Source organism: Oncorhynchus masou, chromosome 9 (genome assembly GCF_036934945.1).
Source record: "Oncorhynchus masou masou isolate Uvic2021 chromosome 9, UVic_Omas_1.1, whole genome shotgun sequence".
NCBI lineage: Eukaryota > Metazoa > Chordata > Actinopteri > Salmoniformes > Salmonidae > Oncorhynchus > Oncorhynchus masou.
Window position 1 is genome coordinate 54,965,154 of NC_088220.1, and position 20,908 is coordinate 54,986,061.

The 20,908-nt window shown below is 42.0% G+C and overlaps 2 protein-coding genes across 2 annotated transcripts; both read left to right on the plus strand.

Moving 5' to 3' along the window:
* The first annotated feature begins 172 nt into the window (after positions 1–172).
* On the plus strand, positions 173–5,534 carry sars2 (seryl-tRNA synthetase 2, mitochondrial). Its single transcript, XM_064974487.1, has 16 exons — positions 173–489; positions 762–857; positions 975–1,004; positions 1,111–1,251; positions 1,434–1,488; positions 1,593–1,656; positions 2,857–2,962; positions 3,270–3,317; positions 3,540–3,648; positions 3,798–3,843; positions 3,961–4,048; positions 4,160–4,272; positions 4,501–4,594; positions 4,750–4,842; positions 4,998–5,063; positions 5,183–5,534. The coding sequence occupies exons 1-16, from the start codon at positions 220–222 to the stop codon at positions 5,321–5,323; spliced, it is 1,560 nt and encodes a 519-aa protein (XP_064830559.1). The 5' UTR covers positions 173–219; the 3' UTR covers positions 5,324–5,534.
* An 897-nt stretch (positions 5,535–6,431) lies between these two features.
* On the plus strand, positions 6,432–20,393 carry LOC135546234 (golgin subfamily A member 6-like protein 22). Its single transcript, XM_064974488.1, has 6 exons — positions 6,432–6,679; positions 17,132–17,169; positions 17,350–17,425; positions 17,768–17,842; positions 18,112–19,136; positions 19,284–20,393. Exons 1-6 carry the CDS (start codon positions 6,568–6,570, stop codon positions 19,353–19,355), a joined length of 1,398 nt encoding a protein of 465 aa, XP_064830560.1. The 5' UTR covers positions 6,432–6,567; the 3' UTR covers positions 19,356–20,393.
* Positions 20,394–20,908: the final 515 nt, after the last annotated feature.

The window sequence follows — 20,908 nt, forward strand, 5'->3', positions numbered from 1 at the left end:
TTGGCTAGCCTTTGAACCAGTGCACGGATGTGACGTTTAGTTTTGAACTCGCGCGTGTTCCTTCTTTTATAACTAAAGCAAATGTAAGAGATATTTTGTTTTTCGACTTTATAAACACACAGTCAGTACATTACATGTGTTACAAATAAAAATATGTTTTATTAATTGGTTGTCTTATTTGGTTCCGCCTTATGTACCAACCTACTTCCGCATTGAAACATGGCGACTTGCATTGGCATGGTTGTTCGGCTTGGCACATTGAATGTCTTAAAACCTGTTTCAAGACACTTTAAAAGGCAGGGGACAAAAGTGTTTACCCACAGCCGCTCCACACATGAGGTACGAAGTAGTCTGTACGAGCATGTCCGCGAGGGCTACAGTGACAAGCCAGACTTGGACATGAGACTTGTGTGCGAGGAGACTGACAAAGTCATTGCCAATGTGGAGACTCGGAAAGGGGACCTACGGGGAGCAGATGTCAGGGAGATCGTAAGCTTTTCTGTATATCCCATCTCACCACACCATGTTGAATACTGTAGATGCAGCCTAGTTCCATGCAATTTGCATGCTCTCTTGACCCTCAAGTCATTAATGTGTATTTGATGTGCAAGAGAGATTGCCTCTGTGCTTTCATATGCTGTGTGTCATTTGCCTTGAAGTACATGCATGCCGTGTAGCCTACTGCATTAGTATCAAGCACATTGCCTGATCTCTATAGGCCTATTTTAGGGGGGTGTTTCTGATGTAAGTGTGTGCTGCAGGTGTATGTTTGGCAGCAACTTGAGGCAGTGCGAAAGGAAATCTCACATCTGGAGAAGCAGAAGAAAGTGATCAGCCATAGAGTTCGAACTCTTGTGGTCAGTTGATATGTTGGCAATGATACCAATACCTCTGCTTCAAAAAAAAAAAATCATGTTATGATGAGATATTATTTTGTGGAATTATTGTGATAAACATTTCCCTTCTCTTCACAGGATCAGAATGACAAGAAATCCCTAGCTAATGTAAGTTCTGCCTTGCCTGCTGTGGCCTTATGGTATTTGCACTTAACATCAAGGCTGAACAGAAATAATACCCTTTTGGAGTAAGTAGCCCCTTTATTTTGTTCAGATTCCTGAGTTCAAGGAGGCTACGAAGGAGGGTCGGGAGATCCGTCATCAGCTGAGCCAGCTTTACCCCAGAGAGAGTGAGCTGGAGGAGGAGCACTATGGCCGAGCCCTGAGGCTGCCCAACACCACACACCCCGATGTGGTGAGTACACACACACACACACACAGGTGTGAGGCAAATGTATGTTGTTAGAGAATCATTCTGAGAGAGACCTATGCATAGAGGCAGTCTTTCAACTATTGGAAGACATTTTTTTTGCATATCTGAAAAAATCTATAGTTTGGAACTAATTTAATTTTCACCCCCCCATCTCCCTCTTTCAGCCAATTGGAGATGAGAGCCAAGCGAGAGTGGTGGAGCTGGTTGGACAGAAGCCAGGTGAGGAGGTGGAACAATACAATTACATGCTGTCCTCATGATCTCATCGACGTACAAAGTAGGGCAGTATTTGATATGCAGTTATCTCTGACCTTTTTCATCAGAGTTTGACTTCAAACCCAGGGGACACCTAGAGATCGGGGAGGAGCTTGGTCTTATCAGACAGAGGTTAGACACACACTGGTCTGCTCTCTGGCTATTGTTCTCTCTTCCTCCTGTCTCTCTCTCCATACCCCTCTGTCTCTTCATGTCACTCTGCTTACTCTCTCTCCTCACTGTTTATTGTCTTTTTTTCTCTTTATATCAACATTTCTTCTCTCTCTCATTGTTCCTCAATACTATCTCATTTTGATCAGTTGATCCTCCAGTCCCAGTATTCTTGGCAAGGCCTACTGGTAAACACATAACTGAACCTCATCAACAGTGCAGCCAAACAACAGGGGCTCACCAGCGTTATCCTCTGGTATGGTTGTTAACAATATGTAGCCTAGGGCTTGTCATTAGTAAATGGGTGCTTAATATTGTAAGTTGTTTCTTTGTCTAGAATCTTTTTTTTCCTACAGCAAATGGCCAGGGTCTTTGCTAGATTTTCAGATGAACAATCATTTGTTCTAATTTCCCCTTAATGTCTTATCTTTATATATATATTTTAAAACTTAATTACCAACTCTCACCCTCTGTAATTTCCAGGTGAACATAAAGGAGAGCAGTCGTTGGTAAAGTCGATAAAATAATCCATCCTGTTTATTACATGTTGCAGCTGGGAGACACCTCCAGCACAGAATTAAAGGAAATGTCTAACTGGCCTGCATTGAGAAGGTCCTTAAATCCTTAAATCAGCAGACAGCTGTTCTGTAAACATCAGCCTGAGAGGCTTTTAGGAGGTAAAAACAAAAGGCAGTGACTTTGTCAGCTGCTACAGAATCGCACTGTTTCACAGAGTACAATAATAATCAGCGTCCTCGGTCCTTGTATCTCCTGTCTAGCGTCATCAATCAATATCAAGTCATTCAGAACATTCTGCTTCAAGCTTAGTGACCATAAACCTGCACCTTCAGTGTAACAAATAGAAGACTGGAAATCATGTGCACAGAAACTCCAAATATGCATAACATTGTCTAAATTAAATATGAACTTCAATCATCTAAAATATTCCTAGAGGTTAGAACGTTGAGCCAGTAACCGTAAAGGTTACTGGATCGAATCCCAAGCTGACAATGTGAAAATATTTTGTTCTGCCCTTGAACAAGGCAGTTAACCCACTGTTCCCCGGTAAGCCGTCATTATAAATAAGAATTTGTTCTTAACTGACTTGCCTAGTTAAATAAAGCTTAAATCATGTGGTTTACTCCTATCTTCTCTCTGCAGGCGTCTTGCCCATGTCTCAGGTCATAGGTCATACTATCTAAGGGGAGTGGGGGCCAGACTCCAGTCTGCTCTACAGAACTTCGCCCTGGAAACACTGCAGCAGCGGGTGTGTAAGATAACAGTCAAACAAAGGGTATCAGGGAGAATAGATTGATATATCTGCAAAATGTGTGATTATCATTTCAGATTCTGAGTGTTTAAAAGTCACATGTACAAGGTTGCAGGTGTGATTGCAGGGTACAATAAATCTTAGGTTTCGAGCTCCAACATGCAGGACTAAGTGAAATAAAATAATGAAAATGATAATAAAAAAACAATAGAAATAGCACTATATATATCATAACAACTGTAGCAGTGATGAATAAATGCATGTCTCCCTACTTTGAAAGCAAATCAGTTTTTTTCCATCTCAGGGGTTTATACCTATGGTTGTGCCAGACATGCTGAAGGGGGCTGTATTTGTGAGTATCTGACTCTATCCTTTATTTACACTGCAGACATGAATGCATAACAATATTCAAACTGGAAAAAGAGAGTAAAGCATTCCGAGATTAAGGTGCAATGTGTGTACCTAGTAGTGAGCCAGTTTTCACAGGTAACATTTCTCCAAACTGACACGTTCTCTCTTTCTTTCTCCGGCGAATCTCTCACTCCATCTCTGTCTCCCTCTCTCATACATACAGGAGGGTTGTGGAATGCAGCCCCATGCCCACAGGTCTCAGGTGTACTCTCTGGACCCCGCCTGCTTCCCTGACCTCAACCTGGCTGGCACAGGGGAGGTGGGCATAGCAGGTGAGGCCATGTATGAGTTAGGCTGTGGTGGGGAGGTCGTGGGGTACGGTCATCTGTGTGGGTGAGAATGGAAAAACCTTAATGATTAGTAGTTATGTACTAGTGTGTCGTTGTTGCTGTAACCAGAAAGTGTCCTTTTTCTCTTCTAGGTTATTTTATGGACCATGCTGTTAACTGGAAGGACCTTCCTGTCAGGTGAGGCACTTTATTTGTAATACTGTACGTTTGGTTTTCTGACAAACCAGTGTAACATATACATGTACCTCCTATGTATTTTTATTAGAGCTGAATGGACTGGTTTTTCCATTGTAGGTCTGTGTGCAGTAGCACATGTTACAGGGCTGAGACGGATACAGGCAGAGAGACTTGGGGCCTTTACAGAGTACATCACTTCAACAAGGTAACAGGAAACAAAGGCAAATCTTTAGAATCAACCAAGGACCAATTGTCCGCCATATTTGATGCATGGTGTTAAAGTACCCTTGTGTTCTCATCCTCTGTGTCTGTCCAGGTGGAGATGTTTGGTGTGACTGCAGATGAGACTGGGGAGGAGAGCTCTCAGATGCTGGAGGAGTTCCTGTCCCTGCAGAAGGAGATCTTCTCCTCCCTGGAGCTCCACTATAGGTCAGTGCTCCTCTCTGACTCTCTGCATACACTCAATATGGCTGGATAGATGCATAGCTTGTGCTTTGAGTCATACACTACAGTGTATTTTGCCATTTGTACACACCATAGTCATATATTTACATATAAATATATTATTTGTGCAAATACTCACACACACTATTGATTTAACTCATTAAACCCCTAGCAAGAGTGTTCCTGTAACCGCTGCGTTCTCTCTACTTGTAGAGTACTGGACATGCCCACCCAGGAGCTAGGTCGCCCAGCACACAGGAAGTACGACATTGAGGCCTGGATGCCAGGGAGGGACAGCTATGGCGAGGTGGGATTGCTGGCACTACTATGATTGGTTAATCATGTCCTGGATGAGTATTGTTTTTGTTTGAAAATAATTTCCCATTATTGCTCTGCCAGAGCATTGGGATCAGTTTTGTTATCCAGGCTTGATGTTTTTGTTTCTCCATTGGCTTGCCTTAGATCTCCAGCGGGTCTAACTGTACAGACTACCAAAGCAGACGCCTCAATATCCTATATGAGGGGGAGGATGGTAGCCTACATTATGCTCATACGGTGAGACCAGGAAGGGGGATATTCTTTATGTTGTGAGATTCAGTATTTCTGATGCACTAAATGTAATAGATTCTACAAGAACAGATTAACCATTTTCTAAGTGTTTTCTAATTTTTTTCATTAGAAAATGTCTAATTATTTGTGTTCTGCTCTAGGTGAATGCCACAGCATGTGCTATTCCCCGTACTATCATTGCTATACTGGAGACTCATCAGACCAAGGTAAGAGAGAACACCGACTGTATTCCCAATACTATTGATGAAGACATTCACCCACCATGAAAATAAGTGTCTCTGATAAGATGCTACTCTCTATATCTCACTCACATGTCCATTTTCAGGAAGGGACAGTGTTAGTGCCTCCTGCCTTGCAGCCCTTCCTGGGGTTGGAGGTGATTGAAAAGCCCAAATACATTCCTTTGAAATACATCGGACCAAACCAGCCCAATCGCATGCTCCGCCCTGTCCCAAAGCCCAGATGACATCATGCACCAACACACTTACATCAAGAGAACAACTTAAGTCTTTCCCATCTGCCTGTTTACTTATTCTGTGTTGCTCTGCCATGTAAATATATTAATGCCATACTGTTTGTGAATGTGTGTCACCATGACACTATCATAAACTGTCCTGTTTCTGTCTGCAAAAGAATGAAATGGTATTAAATTAAACAAAAATGTAATTTTCTCACAACTCATGTTGATCATTAAAACAATTCAGGATCTGCAACCACACAGAAGGCTACTTTCAGAGAACACAGTTCTGCTCTAACAAATCTAAATGCTTTTATATGTAAATATACTCGAAAACAACATTATGGCAAATAAGTAATTCAGATCTGGTGGTTTTATTCATTGGACCCCTGTTTATGTCCCACATAGGTGTAGTGCTTGCTGTGTCAGAGGCTTATCATTCAGGAGAGGGAACACAGGGTCCTTCATGTCCACTGCCTGGAAGTACTAGCACACTGGAATTACTGAGTGAAGAGACACCAAATAGTGCTGTAATGACTGTGTTCCTATCCTTAATTCTGCAAAATAGATTAGAATAGAATTGTTAATGAAGCCCAGAGGTATAATGTGCCCCTTCCAATAGTCAGAAAACAAGTGGACAAAATGCTGTGCCCATTAGGCTGGGCATTACATGGTCATTACATGTCAACTCTAAATGTGTAATTAATTGTGCTAGACACTACTATAATTAAGTAATAAGGCCCGAGGATGCAAAGCAGAGTGCCTGGATACAGCCCTTAGCTGTGGTATATTGGCCATATATCACAAATCCCCAAGGTGCATTATTGCTATTATAAACTGGTTACCAACTTAATTAGAGCAGTAAAAAAAATGTGTTGTCATACCCGTGGTATATGGTCTCATATACCATGGCTGTCAACACATAATTGAAATGTACACTCATTGTTAAAATCAAACAAATGTGTCTCCCGTCCCCCTCTTCACGTAAAGCCTACATGCCTTCAGCATGGCAGGTTATGTGTTGTAATACAAATCTGCTGCTGAGCCATGAGATTGAACACCAGAGAATTGGCGATACCTCCGGTCTGATGTAGTCAACAGCTTGGTGCGAGCAATCCTCTCGTTATCACCGCGTTAGTTGTTACGCCTTGACGGGGCATCATCCTCCCGACCTGTCCTGCATCACCTGTCCCTTTGAGCCAAGCACACGCGCCTCTCAGCTCCTCCTCAGCGGGTCCTCGCTCGACTTGATAATGAGGTCGCCGCATGATTATTTCAAGGTTATTTCCTTTTCTTTAAGGCCTTTATATTCAGATCCTATGGGAGTTCTTATTTTCACGGCGTTGCTTTGGACCTTCAGTGGAGGTAAGGAAAATCAGGGATTCATTTGTGAGGCTGCTGATCAATCCGTGTATGAGCGCATCCAGTGTTAGATAACGCGTATGTTAACCGAGTCCATAGCCTGCCTGTTCTAACAGCCTATAGGCATTTTAGTTATAGCTTTGCTTGGGACATTAGCTAAAACGTGTGATTGTAGGCTATTGATTGCAGTTAAGTGGAATGTTCATGCTATTTAGAGCATGTTTATATTTTTATAATATAGCCCATAAATAAAACGGAGGGGAGAATGGATTATGCGGCAATTCAACTAAAATGACTAAAGTACAAAAGGTAAATTGGTAGGATATATCTTCGCTTTTAAGATTTAGGATCGATCAAGATCGACTTATTACATAATTTGTTTAGAGCGCACCTTATCCGGTCGGTTAATCACGCTAAATCTGTCCATAGCCTATCCAGAAAGCGAGTTAGGTTTTCCCTGGGGTTGCCTACATATTGATTGTTATCGCATGTGTGTGTATTGGAAATACTCTTATGTAAATCAAGTGTATTTCTACATCAACCTAAATGTGAATTATGTTGTCGCGCACGGCAGGTGACGAAAACAGTGCACGTGCACTCATGTAACTGTAAAACCTAAATCTTTTACAACCATGTCCTGTTTGAATATCCACATATTGACCCGATGACCATGGTTTGATGTGAGCAGTTTTGTATCAGTGTCAGGGAGTGTTTTGGGAGTAAAGATGTATGGATGTAATGTTGTGAGAACGGGAGGGTAGGCTGTACATGTATTATATAACAGTGTTATATGAAAATACAGCTGAGCTTAATAATGCTCTGTGCATAGTGCGCACTGTGTAGGGGCGTTAAAGTCACCTATGTGTGTGTGAACATACAGACCCAAATCTCCTTGCCAATTGCCTTGTGAATACAAAGGGTGACTGGAGGCCTTCCAAGCCAAACAACATGGGATTGCAGCTTTAAAGGATCTGTGTCCCAGTTTAGGAAGAAACACACTCTCTCTCTCTCTCTCTCCCACACAACTAACAGCCCCTTTACCATTGACCACCATTATCAATGACCGATTGATTCATGCACCACTGGACTAGCTTTATGTACACATAGAAGAAGGCAGTGGCTTTAATAAGATATGTCAGGGGTCCAGTGACTCAGTCGTTTAGCGCTTGTGTACAATTCATTGGACTCCCTGTGAAGCTGTGAGCTAATAACATGGAGATTTCCACTTCCTCCTTGAGGGAGGATTACAAGGTCCTTTTCTGTCCTGTTAGCTGCTTTGCATGTGGCCTTAAAAATAGATCCTGCTACTTTTAGGCCAAACAATCCAATGACTTTTTTTAAATTTCCTAGCAATGTTCAATCTCCTCACTATGTATACAGTTGAAGTCGGAAGTTTACTTACACCTTAGCCAAATACATTTAAACTCAACTTTTTCACAATTCCTGACATTTAATCTTAGTACAAATTTCCTGTCAGTTAGAATTACCACTTTATTTTAAAAATGTGAAATGTCAGAATAATAGTAGATAGAGAATTATTTATTTCAGCTTCTATTTCTTTCATCACATTCCCAGTGGGTCAGAAGTTTACATACACTCAATTAGTATTTGGTAGCATTGCCTTTAAATTGTTTAATAACTTGGGTCAAATGTTTCGGGTAGCCTTCCACAACCTTCCCACACTAAGTTGGGTGAATTGTGTCCCATTCCTCCTGATAGCTGGTGCAACTAAGTCAGGTTTGTAGGCCTCCTTGCTTGCAAACACTTTTTCAGCTTTGCCTACACATTTTCTATAGGATTGAGGTCAGGGTTTTGTGACTTTGTTGTATTTGAGCCATTTTACCACAACTTTGGTAGTATGCTTGGGGTCATTGTCCATTTGGAAGACCCATTTGCGACCAAGCTTTAACTTCCTGACTGAATTCTTGAGATGATGCTTCAATATATCCACATAATTATCCCACCTCATGATGCCATCTATTTTGTGAAGTGCACCAGTTCCTCCTGTAGCAAAGCACCCCCACAAAATGATGCTGCCACCTCCGTGCTTCACAGTTGTGATGGTGTCCTTCGGCTTGCAAGCCTCCCCCTTTTTCTTCCAAACATAACAATGGTCATTGTGGCCAAACAGTTCTATTTTTGTTTAATCAGACCAGAGGACATTTCTCCAAAAAGTAATTTTTTTGTCCTCATGTACAGCATGCAAACACCATGTACACCAAGCAAACCGTAGTCTGGCTTTTTATGGCGGTTTTGGAGCAGTGGCTTCTTCCTTGCTGAGCGGCCTTTCAGGTTATGTCGATATAGGACTCGTTTTACTGTGGATATATATATACTTTTGTACCTGTTTCCTCCAGCATCTTCACAAGGTCCTTTGCTGTTGTTCTGGGATTGATTTGCATTTTTCGCACCAAAGTACGTTCATCTCTAGGAGACAGAACTTGAGTGGTATGACGGCTGCGTGGTCCCATGGTGTTTATACTTGCGTACTATTGTTTGTACAGATGAACATGGTACCTTCAGGCGTTTGGAAATTGCTCCCAAGGATGAACCAGATTTGTGGAGCTCTACAATTTTTTCTGAGGTCTTGGCTGAGTTCTTTTGATTTTCCCATGACGTCAAGCAAAGAAGCACTGAGTTTGAAGGTAGGCCTTGAAAAATATATCCACAGGTACACCTCCAATTGACACAAATGATGTCAATTAGCCTATCAGAAGCTTCTAAAGCCATAACATCATTTTCTGGAATTTTCTAAGCTGTTTAAAGGCACTTAGTGTATGTAAACTTCTGACCCACTGGAATTGTGATACAGTGAATTATAAGTGAAATCATCTGTCTGTAAACAATTGTTGGAAAAATGACTTGTGTCATGCACAAAATATATGTCGTAATCAACTTTCCAAAACTATAATTTGTGGAGTGGTTGAAAAACGAGTTTTAATGACTCCAACCTAAGTGTATGTAAACTTCCGACTTCAACTATACATTTAAAAACATGAACAGGTAGTGTGTGTGTGTGTGTGTGTGAGTCTATCAGTTACACATACATGTCAGTACATACACACAACAAGTAAGTCACATGAGGAGTTGTGCTGTGAGGTGTTGTTATTTGTTTTTTGAAACCAGGTTTGCTGTTTTCTTGCTCTATATCAGATGGAAGGGTGTTCCATGCACTCTGTATAATACTGTACATTTCCTTGAATTTGTTCTGGACCTGGGGACTGTGAAAAGACCCCTGGTGGCATGTCTGGTGGGGTAAGTGTGTGTTTCAGCGCTGTGTGGAAGTTCACTATGCAAACAATTTGATATTTCCAACACATGAATGTTTCTTATAAAACAAGATGCAGTCAGTCTTTCCTCAACTCTTATCCAAGAGAGACTGACATGCATAGTATTAATATTAGCCCTCTGATACAATGAAGAGCAAGACGTGCTGCTCTGTTCTGGACCAGCTGCAGCCTAACTAGGTCTTCCTTTACAGCACTTGACCATATAACAACAATCAAGATAAGATAAAACTAGAGCCTGCAGGACTTGCTTTGTGGAGTGTGATGTCAAAAACGCACAGCATTTCTTTATTACGGACAGACCTCTCCTCATCTTTGCAACCTTTGAATCTGTATGTTTTGACTATGATAGTTTACAATCTAAGGTAACACCAAATAATTTAGTCTCCTCAACTTGTTCAACAGCCACACCATTCATTACACGATTCAGCTGAGGTCTATAGCCTAGGGATTGATTTGTACCAAATACAATGCTTTTAGATTTAGAGATGTTCTGGACCAGTTTATTACTGGCCACCAGGGGTGAAAGTGGATTTAATTTCTTACAGGTACGGGACACTGAAGTCCGCACACACATTTTGGGTTTTGCTCCAAAAATTACAGGGTGGCCTTCTCTGCTGACACTGTCAAACAGATCAATAAAAACAATGTTATCTGATCCATATAATTGGCCTACAAAAAGGGGAGACACAAATATAATATGACGTCCATCTAACCTGGAGGAGGAAATTACTGTCCAAAAACAAACAAAAGTGTCACTGACCCAATGATAAAGACAGAGAATATGCAGACTGACCAGGGATATGGCCGATGTTCTCCACGGGTTCCAATATGATAGGCTGCTGTTCGCTCAATTAATCATTTTGATAACGAAAAGACAGATTAGAGGCTTTTCATTGTCATCTCTTTACAGCAATAGCCATTTGGTTTCCAAACAGTTTTTCCGCAATTGCATTTTTAAATATTGCGATGTGCCTGGCTGGGTCTCTGCTTTTCATTGACAGTCGCAACTCAACAATCATCTATTTGGTATTTGCAGGGCGCGCTGCCCAAATCTTTCAGACTGTAGGCTAGGCAATTAAAAACAATCCACAGCTTTCTTTTTAAAGAAGCTAATGATCCTCTGTGGCCAAATCATTCTTTCTGGTGTAGTAGCCTATTTGGAATGATTATTTTTTTAAATAACTGTATAGACAGGAGTAAGCTAATTGGGATACATCATTTTGGCAATTTAATTAAATTTACTTTAGGGAAAGCTTAGCTCCACCAGCCTTATGAACACGCCCCCTATGCCTTTTAATGTCCTAAACGATATCTTAACCACCATCGATTAGAAACATTACTGTGCAGCCGTATTCATTGATCTGGCCAAGGCGTTTGACTCTGTCAATCACCACATCCTCATTGGCAGACTCAACAGCCTTGGCTCCCCTAACTGTCTGAGAGGAATGTCGTGTTCCCGAGCCCAGGTCTCGTCCATAAAACAGCCCTCCCCCAGAGTCTATCAAGGCACTGCAGGAAGCAGATGAACCGGGCCAGCGGAGGTTTCTCATTCCAGGATAGGATAGTATTACTAGCAGAATGATTGCCTCGCCTGGTTAACCAACTACTTCTCTGATAGAGCTCAGTGTGTCAAATCGGAGGGTCTGCTGTCCGGACCTCTGGCAGTCTCTATGGGGGTGCCACAGGGTTCAATTCTTGGACCGACTCTCTTCTCTGTATACATCAATGATGTTGCTCTTGCTGCTGGTGAGTCTCTGATCCACCACTACGCAACGACACCATTCTGCATACTTCTGGCCCTTCTTTGGACACTGTGCTAACAACCCTCCAGGCAAGCTTCAATGCCATACAACTCTCCTTCCGTGGCCTCCAATTGCTCTTAAATACAAGTAAAACTAAATGCATGCTCTTCAACCGATCGCTGCCTGCACCTGCCCGTCTGTCCAACATCACTACTCTGGACGGCTCTGACTTAGAATACGTGGACAACTACAAATACCTAGGTGTCTGGTTAGACTGTAAACTCTCCTTCCAGACCCACATCAAACATCTCCAATCCAAAGTTAATGATCCTCTGTGGCCAAATCATTCTTTCTGGTGTAGTAGCCTATTTGGAATGATTATTTTAAATAACTGTATAGACAGGAGTAAGCTAATTGGGATATAAGCTTAGCTCCATCAGCCTTATGAACGCCCCCTATGCCTTTTAATGTCCTAAAAATTGCTTCCTATTTCGCAAAAAGCATCCTTCACTCATGCTGCCAAACATACCCTTGTAAAACTGACCATCCTACCAATCCTCGACTTCGGCGATGACATTTACAAAATAGCCTCCAATACCCTACTCAACAAATTGGATGCATTCTATCACAGTGCAATCCGTTTTGTCACCAAAGCCCCATATACTACCCACCATTGCGACCTATACGCTCTCGTTGGCTGGCACTCGCTTCATACTCGTCGCCAAACCCACTGTTTATGTCATCTACAAGACCCTGCTAGGTAAAGTCCCCCCTTATCTCACCTCGCTGGTCACCATAGGTATCACCCACCTGTAGCACGCGCTCCAGCAGGTATATCTCTCTGGTCACCCCCAAAACTAATTCTTTCTTTGGCCGCCTCTCCTTCCAGTTCTCTGCTGCCAATGACTGGAACAAACTACAAAAATCTCTGAAACTGGAATCACTTATTTCCCTCACTCGCTTTAAGCACCAACTGTCAGAGCAGCTCACAGATTACTGCACCTGTACCTTTGCTTTATCTTGGCCAGGTCGCAATTGTAAATGAGAACTTGTTCTCAACTTGCCTACCTTGTTAAATAAAGGTGAAGTAAAATAAAACAAATAAAAAAACATGGCATTAACAGAACTAGTCATGATGTTTTCATCTGATTGTCAAACAATCACTCAACAAAGGCGCTCCGGTAGGCTACCCGCGTGTTCACTCACAAAATAATTTCAGCATCCAAACCCCAACAGTGCACCGTGCAATGCAATTTGATGAATGGAAAGAGACAGCTGTTACAAAACACCTACGTGGAGTGTAATGAAATTATGTGATTGTCATTAGGCCTACACTTGTAGTCTGAATTGATGCATCCACTGTTGTCCACGTGCACCTCGGTCTCGGCCACTCATCTGCGACTTGACAAAACCTACTGTTCTTCTCAAACCACAGCACAATTTGGAGGTATACCACCCGGTTTCTAGTCAATCCGCTAATTTGTCATGCGGCTGATATGCAGTAATGTTAAATAATGGTGTAATAACCTATAGTTTTTTGGGCATGTTTTGTTAATTGTGATAGGCTCATGTTTTACCGGTAGGCGTACCCTCACAATTTATTTTACTGGGCTGTTGTACTGCCTTACTTTCACTCCTACTGGCCACCCATTCCAAAATTGACTGCAAGTCTTTGTTAAGGGTTTAAGTGACTTCATTAGCTGTGGTTGCTGATGCGTATATGGTCAAATCATCAGCCTACATGGACACACATGCTTTGTTTAATGCCACCGACAGGTCATTGGTAAAAATAAAAAAGAGTAGAAGGCCTAGAGAGCTGCCCTGCGGTACACCACACTTTACATGTTTGACATTAGAGAAGCTTCCATTAAAGAAAACACTCTGAATTCTATTAGATAGATAGCCATGAATCCATGATATGGTGGTGGAAAAGCCATAACACATACATTTTTTCAACAACCGGTTATAGTTAATAATACACTATATATACAAAAGTATGTGGACACCCCTTCAAATTAGTGGATTCAACTATTTCAACCACAGCTGTTGCTGACAGGTGTATAAAATTGACCACACAGCTATGCAATCTCCATGGACAAACATTGGCAGCAGAATGACCTTACTAAAGAGCTCAGTGACTTTCAACGTGTATCTGTCATAGGATGGCACATTTCCAACAAGTCAGTTTGTAAAATTTCTGCCCTGCTATAGCTTCCCCGGTCAACTGTAAGTGCTGTGATTGTGAATTGGAAACGTCTAGGAACCACTACAGCTCAGCCGCGAAGTGGTAGGCCACAGAAACTCACAGAAGGGGACCGCCTAGTGCTGAAGCGCATAGTGTGTAAAAATCATCTGTCCTTGGTTGCAACACTCACTAACGAGTTCCAAACTACCTCTGGAAGCAACAACAGCACAAGAACTACATCAAATCAGTTTCCATTGTCGAGCAGCCGCATACAAGCTTAAGATCACCATGCACAATGCCAAGTGTCGGCTGGAGTGATGTAAAGCTCCTCATCATTTGACTCTGGAGCAGTGGAAACGGGTTCTCTGGAGTGATGAATCACACTTCACCATCTGGCAGCCTGACGGACTAATCTGAGTTTGGAGGATGGCAGGAGAACACTACCTGCCCCAATGCACAGTGCCAACTGTAAAGTTTGGTGGAGGAGGAATAATGGTCTGGAGCTGTTTTTCATGGTTCGAGCTAGACCCATTGGTTCCAGTGAAAGGAAATGTTAATGCTACAGCATTCAATGACATTCTAAACGATTCTGTACTTCCAACTTTGTGGTAACAGTTTCGGGAAGGCCCTCACCTGGGGCGGCAGGGTAGCCTAGAGCGTTGGACTAGTAACCGGAAGGTTGCAAGTTCAAACCCCCGAGCTGATAGGTGCAAATCTGTCGTTCTGCCCCTGAACAGGCAGTTAACCCACTGTTCCCAGGCCGTCATTGAAAATAAGAATGTGTTCTTAACTGACTTGCCTGGTTAAACAAAGGGAAAATAAAAAAATAAAAAACCTGTTTCAGTGTGACAATGCCCCGTGCACAAAGCGAGGTCCATACGAGATTGGTGTGGAAGAACTTGACTGGCCTGCACAGAGCCCTGACCTCAACACCATCAAACACCTTTGGGATCAATTGGAACACAAACTGAGAGCCAGGCCAAATCGGCCAACATCAGTGCCCGACCTCACTAATGCTCTGGCTTGTGGCAAAATGAATGGAATTTGCAAAATGTACATTATGTTACAAATTTGCTCAATGTATGATATGTTACATGGAAGTGAGTCCTGTTACAAATTTGCAAAATGTACAATAGGTTACGAATTTGCAAAATGTACATTATGTTACAAATTTGCTCAATGTATGATATGTTACAAATTCTAGCTAGGTGGCTAGGTGGCTAATGTTAGCTAGGCTAGCGGTTAGGGATAAGTTTAGGAGTTAATTTAAAGTGTTAAGGTTAGGGTTAGGGGAAGGGTTAGCTGTAAGGGTTAAGGTTAGAGTTATTGTTTGGTGGAAGGGTTAGCTAACATGCTAAGTAGTTGCAAAGTAGCTAAAAAGTAATAGAAAGTTGCTAATTAGCTAAAATGCAAAAGTTGTCCATGATGAGATTTGAACTCGCAACCAGCCACCCTACTTAAGTAACCATCTGTCTTATGTAACCATACCAAACGTAACATATCATACTCTACTGCTGACTACTGCTTCCCTCCAGACCTGAGGACAAACACTTTCCTCTAGGCTCAGATTAAAGATATGACGGATAGGAGTTGCTATAGAGTCAGCTACCAACCTCAGTAGCTTTCCATCTGTATAAATTGTCAATGCCAGGAGGTTTGTCATTATTGAATGACAACAATTATTGTTCCACCTCTCCCACACTGACTTTCAAACTTACAATGCTTTTCTTTCATTATTTGTTTTTTTATGCATAAATACGATGGCTCACTGTTCGTTGTTGGCATTTCCTGCCTAAATTTGCCCACTTTGCCAATTAAATAATCATTTAAATATTTGGCAACGTCAGATGGTTTTGTGATGAATAAGGAATCTTTTTTTTCATATAATTTATCTTGGCTTCATAATACAGTTTCTTCTTTTCTTTTTTGAGTTTAGTCACATCGTTTCTCAATTTGCAGTAAATCAGCCAGTCAGATGTGAAGCCAGACTTATTAGCCACTCATTTTGCCCCAACTCTTTCAACCATACAGTCTTTCAATTCCTCATCAAACCATGGAGCCTTAACAGGTCTAACATTCAATTTCTTAACAGGTGCACGTTTATCAATAATTGGAAGAATCAATTTTATAAATTCATAAAGTACAGGATGCTCCTTATTAATCACATCAGCCCAATAACTATTTGTAACATCATCCACATAAGAGTCAAAACACAATCTTTTGTTTGATCTCTTATATACTATTTTCATCCCAGCTCTTTGTAACTTTGTCTTTCCTGGATATAGCCACTATATTGTCATCCCTGCATCCAATGGGTACGCGTACAGCTTTAGAATGAAGTTCTACAGTATTAGTAAAAATGTGATCCATACATGTGGATGATGTTGTTCCTGTAGTGTTTGTGAACACACTAGTAGGTTGATTAGTAACCTGAACCAGATTACAGGCACTGGTTACAGTAAGAATCTTCCTCTTGAGCGGACAGCTTGATGAAAACCAGACAATATTCATGTCCTCAAGAAAGTAGATCTCTCTGTTTACATCACATACACTATCAAGCATTTCATACAACATTTTCAGATACTGACTGATAGCACTTGGTGGCCTATAGCAACACCCCAAAATAATAGGCTTTAGATTAGGCAGGTGAACCTACAACCACAATACTTCAATAACACTTGACATGAGATCTTCTCTAAGCATTACAAGGATATGGCTCTGAATATATACAGCAACACCTCCCCCATAAGCATTCCTTCCTCTTCTACAGATGTTATATCTTCATATTGCTAGTGCTGTATCATCAAAATAATGATCTAATTGAGTCTCAGAAATGGCTGTATGAGCTTATACAGTATGTGAATGTTATCTGATGTGAGCAAGTTATTGATTTCATGAACCTTATTTCTAAGGCTACATATTTTAATATGGGCTATCGTCAGCCCTTTCCTGGGTATCTTTTCAGAGATAGACTTACTATGTAAAAGAGCAAACAAAGCAAGAGAAAAAAACGAACATTCAGCAGACCATTAATCAGTTGGTGTGTTATTGTTGGCAAAATATGCAATTATTTGGAGACTACATTTCTCTCTCCCTCTCTCTCTGTCTCTCTCTCTGTCTCTCTCTCTCTCTCTCTCTCTCTCTCTCTCTCTCTCTCTCTCTCTCTCTCTCTCTCTCTCTCTCTCTCTCTCTCTCTCTCTCTCTCTCTCTCTCTCTCTCTCTCCCTCCCTCTCTCTAGTGGGATGCCTTCCTCTATCCTCTCTACCGGTTGGAAAGGTCAGAGACAAATCATTTGTGTTATCTCTCTGATTTTGTTTACGAGTGTACTATAACACTGCTAACATATTGTGGTAATTGATATTGATATTGATGCTGCAATAGCTAATTGACTGTGTCCGGCTGTCCTCTGTGTGCATGTGTTTGTGTGTGGGTGTGTTTGTGTGCGTGTGCCCTCAGGTTGCTGACTGTATTCAGGACTCTCTGAAGAGTAACAGCGGTGTGCCACATTCTGGCTGTGACAAACGGAGAATAGGTGACAGCGCCTACCTTATCTCTTATCTGACATAACCTCCCTCAGCTGCACAAATGCACTAGGTCACACAGTGCACTTTTCACCTGCATTCACTATGACATTGTAATGCGTCAAAATTTGGATTTAGTTTATCATGATGATGGAATCATTACTTACTGTACGCGAGGAATACCCTTTACATTTGACTATAATGCTGTTCATTATTTCATCAATTGAATCAATCTTCCATTACAAATATTCATGGAAACACCTGTCACTCAGGCAGATAGGTATGATTATGTGTATTTTGATAAGATGGATATGGTCGGTGTTGAGCAACCAGTGTTGTGTTGTGTTGTGCAGATGATGCTGTCAACAGGCACCAGGGTCTCCTGAGAGAGCTGCAGGATCTAGCCCAGGAGGGTCAGTCTGACTACGGTTATTAGCTAATACTTTACTAGTGAAGTACCCATGGACGGACTGGGATCAGCGATATGGAATATCAAAATATACTGATTTATTAAGAGAATCAGTCTAATTGTTGCAATAGCTTTGCTATGCTATGTTGGTTTTAGAGTCAGGTAATTATACATGTAAATAACATGTAAATCCAGATCAAATCCTTATAAACATGTTTTGTTGAACTTGTTGTAATATGCTTTAAATTGTACAGTAACTATCTACCTCAATTGACTTTATTTTTACAGAGAGGGAAAAGGAGAGAGAGTATGGGAGGGAGAACGAGCGATATGAGGAGAACCAGGCTGATGGAGAGCGGGACAGAGAGGGGAGGAAGGAGGAGCAGAATAATGACAAGAAGGAGACTGAGAAAGAAGAGCTGAGAGAGAAAGAGACAAAGGCAGATGGGGTAGAGGAGGAGGAGAAGGTGGAGATGAAGGACAGAACAAATGAGGAGATAAGGGAAGAGCCCAGACTGGAGGAGAAAAGGGGGGATGAGGAAGAGAGCGCCAAAGAGTTGGAGGAGCTCCTCGCAAAGGAGATAAGGAAGATAGGAGAGGAGGAAAAAGAGGACAGGGAGCTTGAGGAGCTGCTCAAGGAACTGAAGAAGAAAAGGTACGAGTCTGTGAAGGAGAAAGAGCTCCAGAGAGGGTCAGAAGCAGAGGAGGAGAGGAAGAAGGATGAGGAGGAGGAGCAGAAAAAGGGAGAGAAAGAGCAGCTAGATATTCTTGAGAAGGAAGAGAGGAAACGCAGCGAGGAGAGGAAGAACAATGAGGTGGAGCTGCTGGTGGAGAAAGGGAAGGTGGAGCGGGAGCTCAAGGAGCTGCTGGAGGAACAGGACAGCATGAAGAATGTGGAGAAGGAGAAAGAGAGGGAGGAAAAACAGGAGGAACTGGAGGAGCTCCTCAAAAAGATGAAACGTGTGCAAGAGGAGGAGGAGCGAGAAGAGGAGGAGAGCAAGAGAGCGAATGCCAGGGATGAGGTGAAAGTGGACAAAGAGAGCCAGAAGGAGGGAGAGATTCACAAGGAATTGGAGAAGGTGAAAGAAAGAGAGAGTGAGAAGGAGGTTAAGGAGCCTCAGCAGAAGAGAGTGATGGAGAAAGCGAGTGATGAGTCGACCCGTCAGTTTGAAAAGGAGAGGAACAGGGATGATGATGATGATGACGATGATGAAGAAGCAGATGAGGAAGGTGATGATGAAAACAATGAGGATTGGGAAGAGGAAGAGGAGGATGAGGACAAAAAGGAGGATGTTGAGGAGGATGAAGGAGCGGTAAGTGGGCGAGAGTCAACAGGATTTAGCACAACTGAGCTTGTAAAGTTGATATTGTAATTGTTAATTGACTATGTCTCTGTGTGTGTGTCTGCGTGTGTGTGTGTGCTCCTAACACACTGTCTGAACTGTTCTGTGTGCCTACAGGAGCTTCTGGAGATTGAGGCAGAGCTGCGAAAAGTGGCTGCAGAGCTTCGGGAGCTTCACAGGAGTCGTTAAGTTCTAAATTACACACACACACACACACACACACACACACACACACACACACACACACACACACACACACACACACACACACACACACACACACACACACACACACACACACACACACACACACACACACACACACACACACACACACACACACACACACACAGACAAACAACACAAAACAGACAGATAATGACACAATGCAGCTTTCTCTCTCATGCTATCACACACAGAAACACACACAACTAACTTACTTAGTAACATGGTATAATCATAATGCTTTTGATGGGATGTACTTCTGTAAGTAGTTGCATTTTAGAACAAGCATACAGGTACACTTCACCCCATCCCCTAACTCTCATATTGCATTCAGAGATTACAAGTTCTTTAGATGTCAGTCTTTCTGTGTGCTGCCATTATCAAAGATTGTTTAGTAGGCTAAATGTACAACCTTGCAAAGCTATAGTTAGTCTACATCTCATGATATGTGGGAAAGAGGTCTCCTTTACGATATGTCTCGTGTATATATATTGTGCAATAATTAAAAATCAGTGTGTGGGATTTGTTAAGGTCATTGTGGCTTTTAATGTAATTAATGTATCACTGGTATTTGTAATATTGCTATTTTGATTCCTATGATTGATTTCCATGTGTATGTCAACAAAATGTGAGGATTGTGCTATCTGGCTAATGCACTGTTAATAGCAGACTGTTAATGAAGAACTGGGGTACCACTCCAGGAGAATCTTAATTGCAAAATCCTTGCGTCCTCTCTCCTCCTTTTCAAAACTCATTGTAAGAGAAGACCAGAGGGGCGGGACATCTGGCTTTCTCATCCAATGGTGTTTGAGAAGGAGATGAGGACATGAGGAGTATTCAACTGAGATCCTCCCTCAGAAAGAGAAGGTGTATGACCACGGAAACCTCTTTAGCATTGATGTACACTACCGTTCAAAAGTTTGGGGTCACTTAGAAATGTCCTTGTTTTCCATGAAAACATACATGAAATGAGTTGCAAAATTAATAGTAAATATAGTCAAGACGTTGCTTTCGTCAAAGAATCCTCCATTTGCAGCAATTACATTGCAGAACTTCTTCTAGTTGTCAATTTGTTGAGGTAATCTGAAGAGATGTCACCCCATGCTTCCTGAAGCACCTCCCACAAGTTGGATTGGCTTGATGGGCACTTCTTACATACCATACGGTCAAGCTGCTCCCACAACAGATCCATAGGGTTGAGATCCGGTGACTGTGCTGGCCACTCCATTATAGACAGAATACCAGCTGACTGCTTCTTCCCTAAATAGTTATTGCATAGTTTGGAGCTGTGCTTTGGGTTGTTGTCCTGTTGTAGGAGGAAATTGGCTCCAATTATGCGCCGTCCACAGGGTATGGTTTGGCGTTGCAAAATAGAGTGATAGCCTTCCTTCTTCCAGATCCCTTTTACCCTGTACAAATCTCCCACTTTACCACCACCAAAGCACCCCCAGACCATCACATTGCCTCCACCATGCTTGACAGATGGCGTCAAGCATTCCTCCTGGATCTTTTAATTT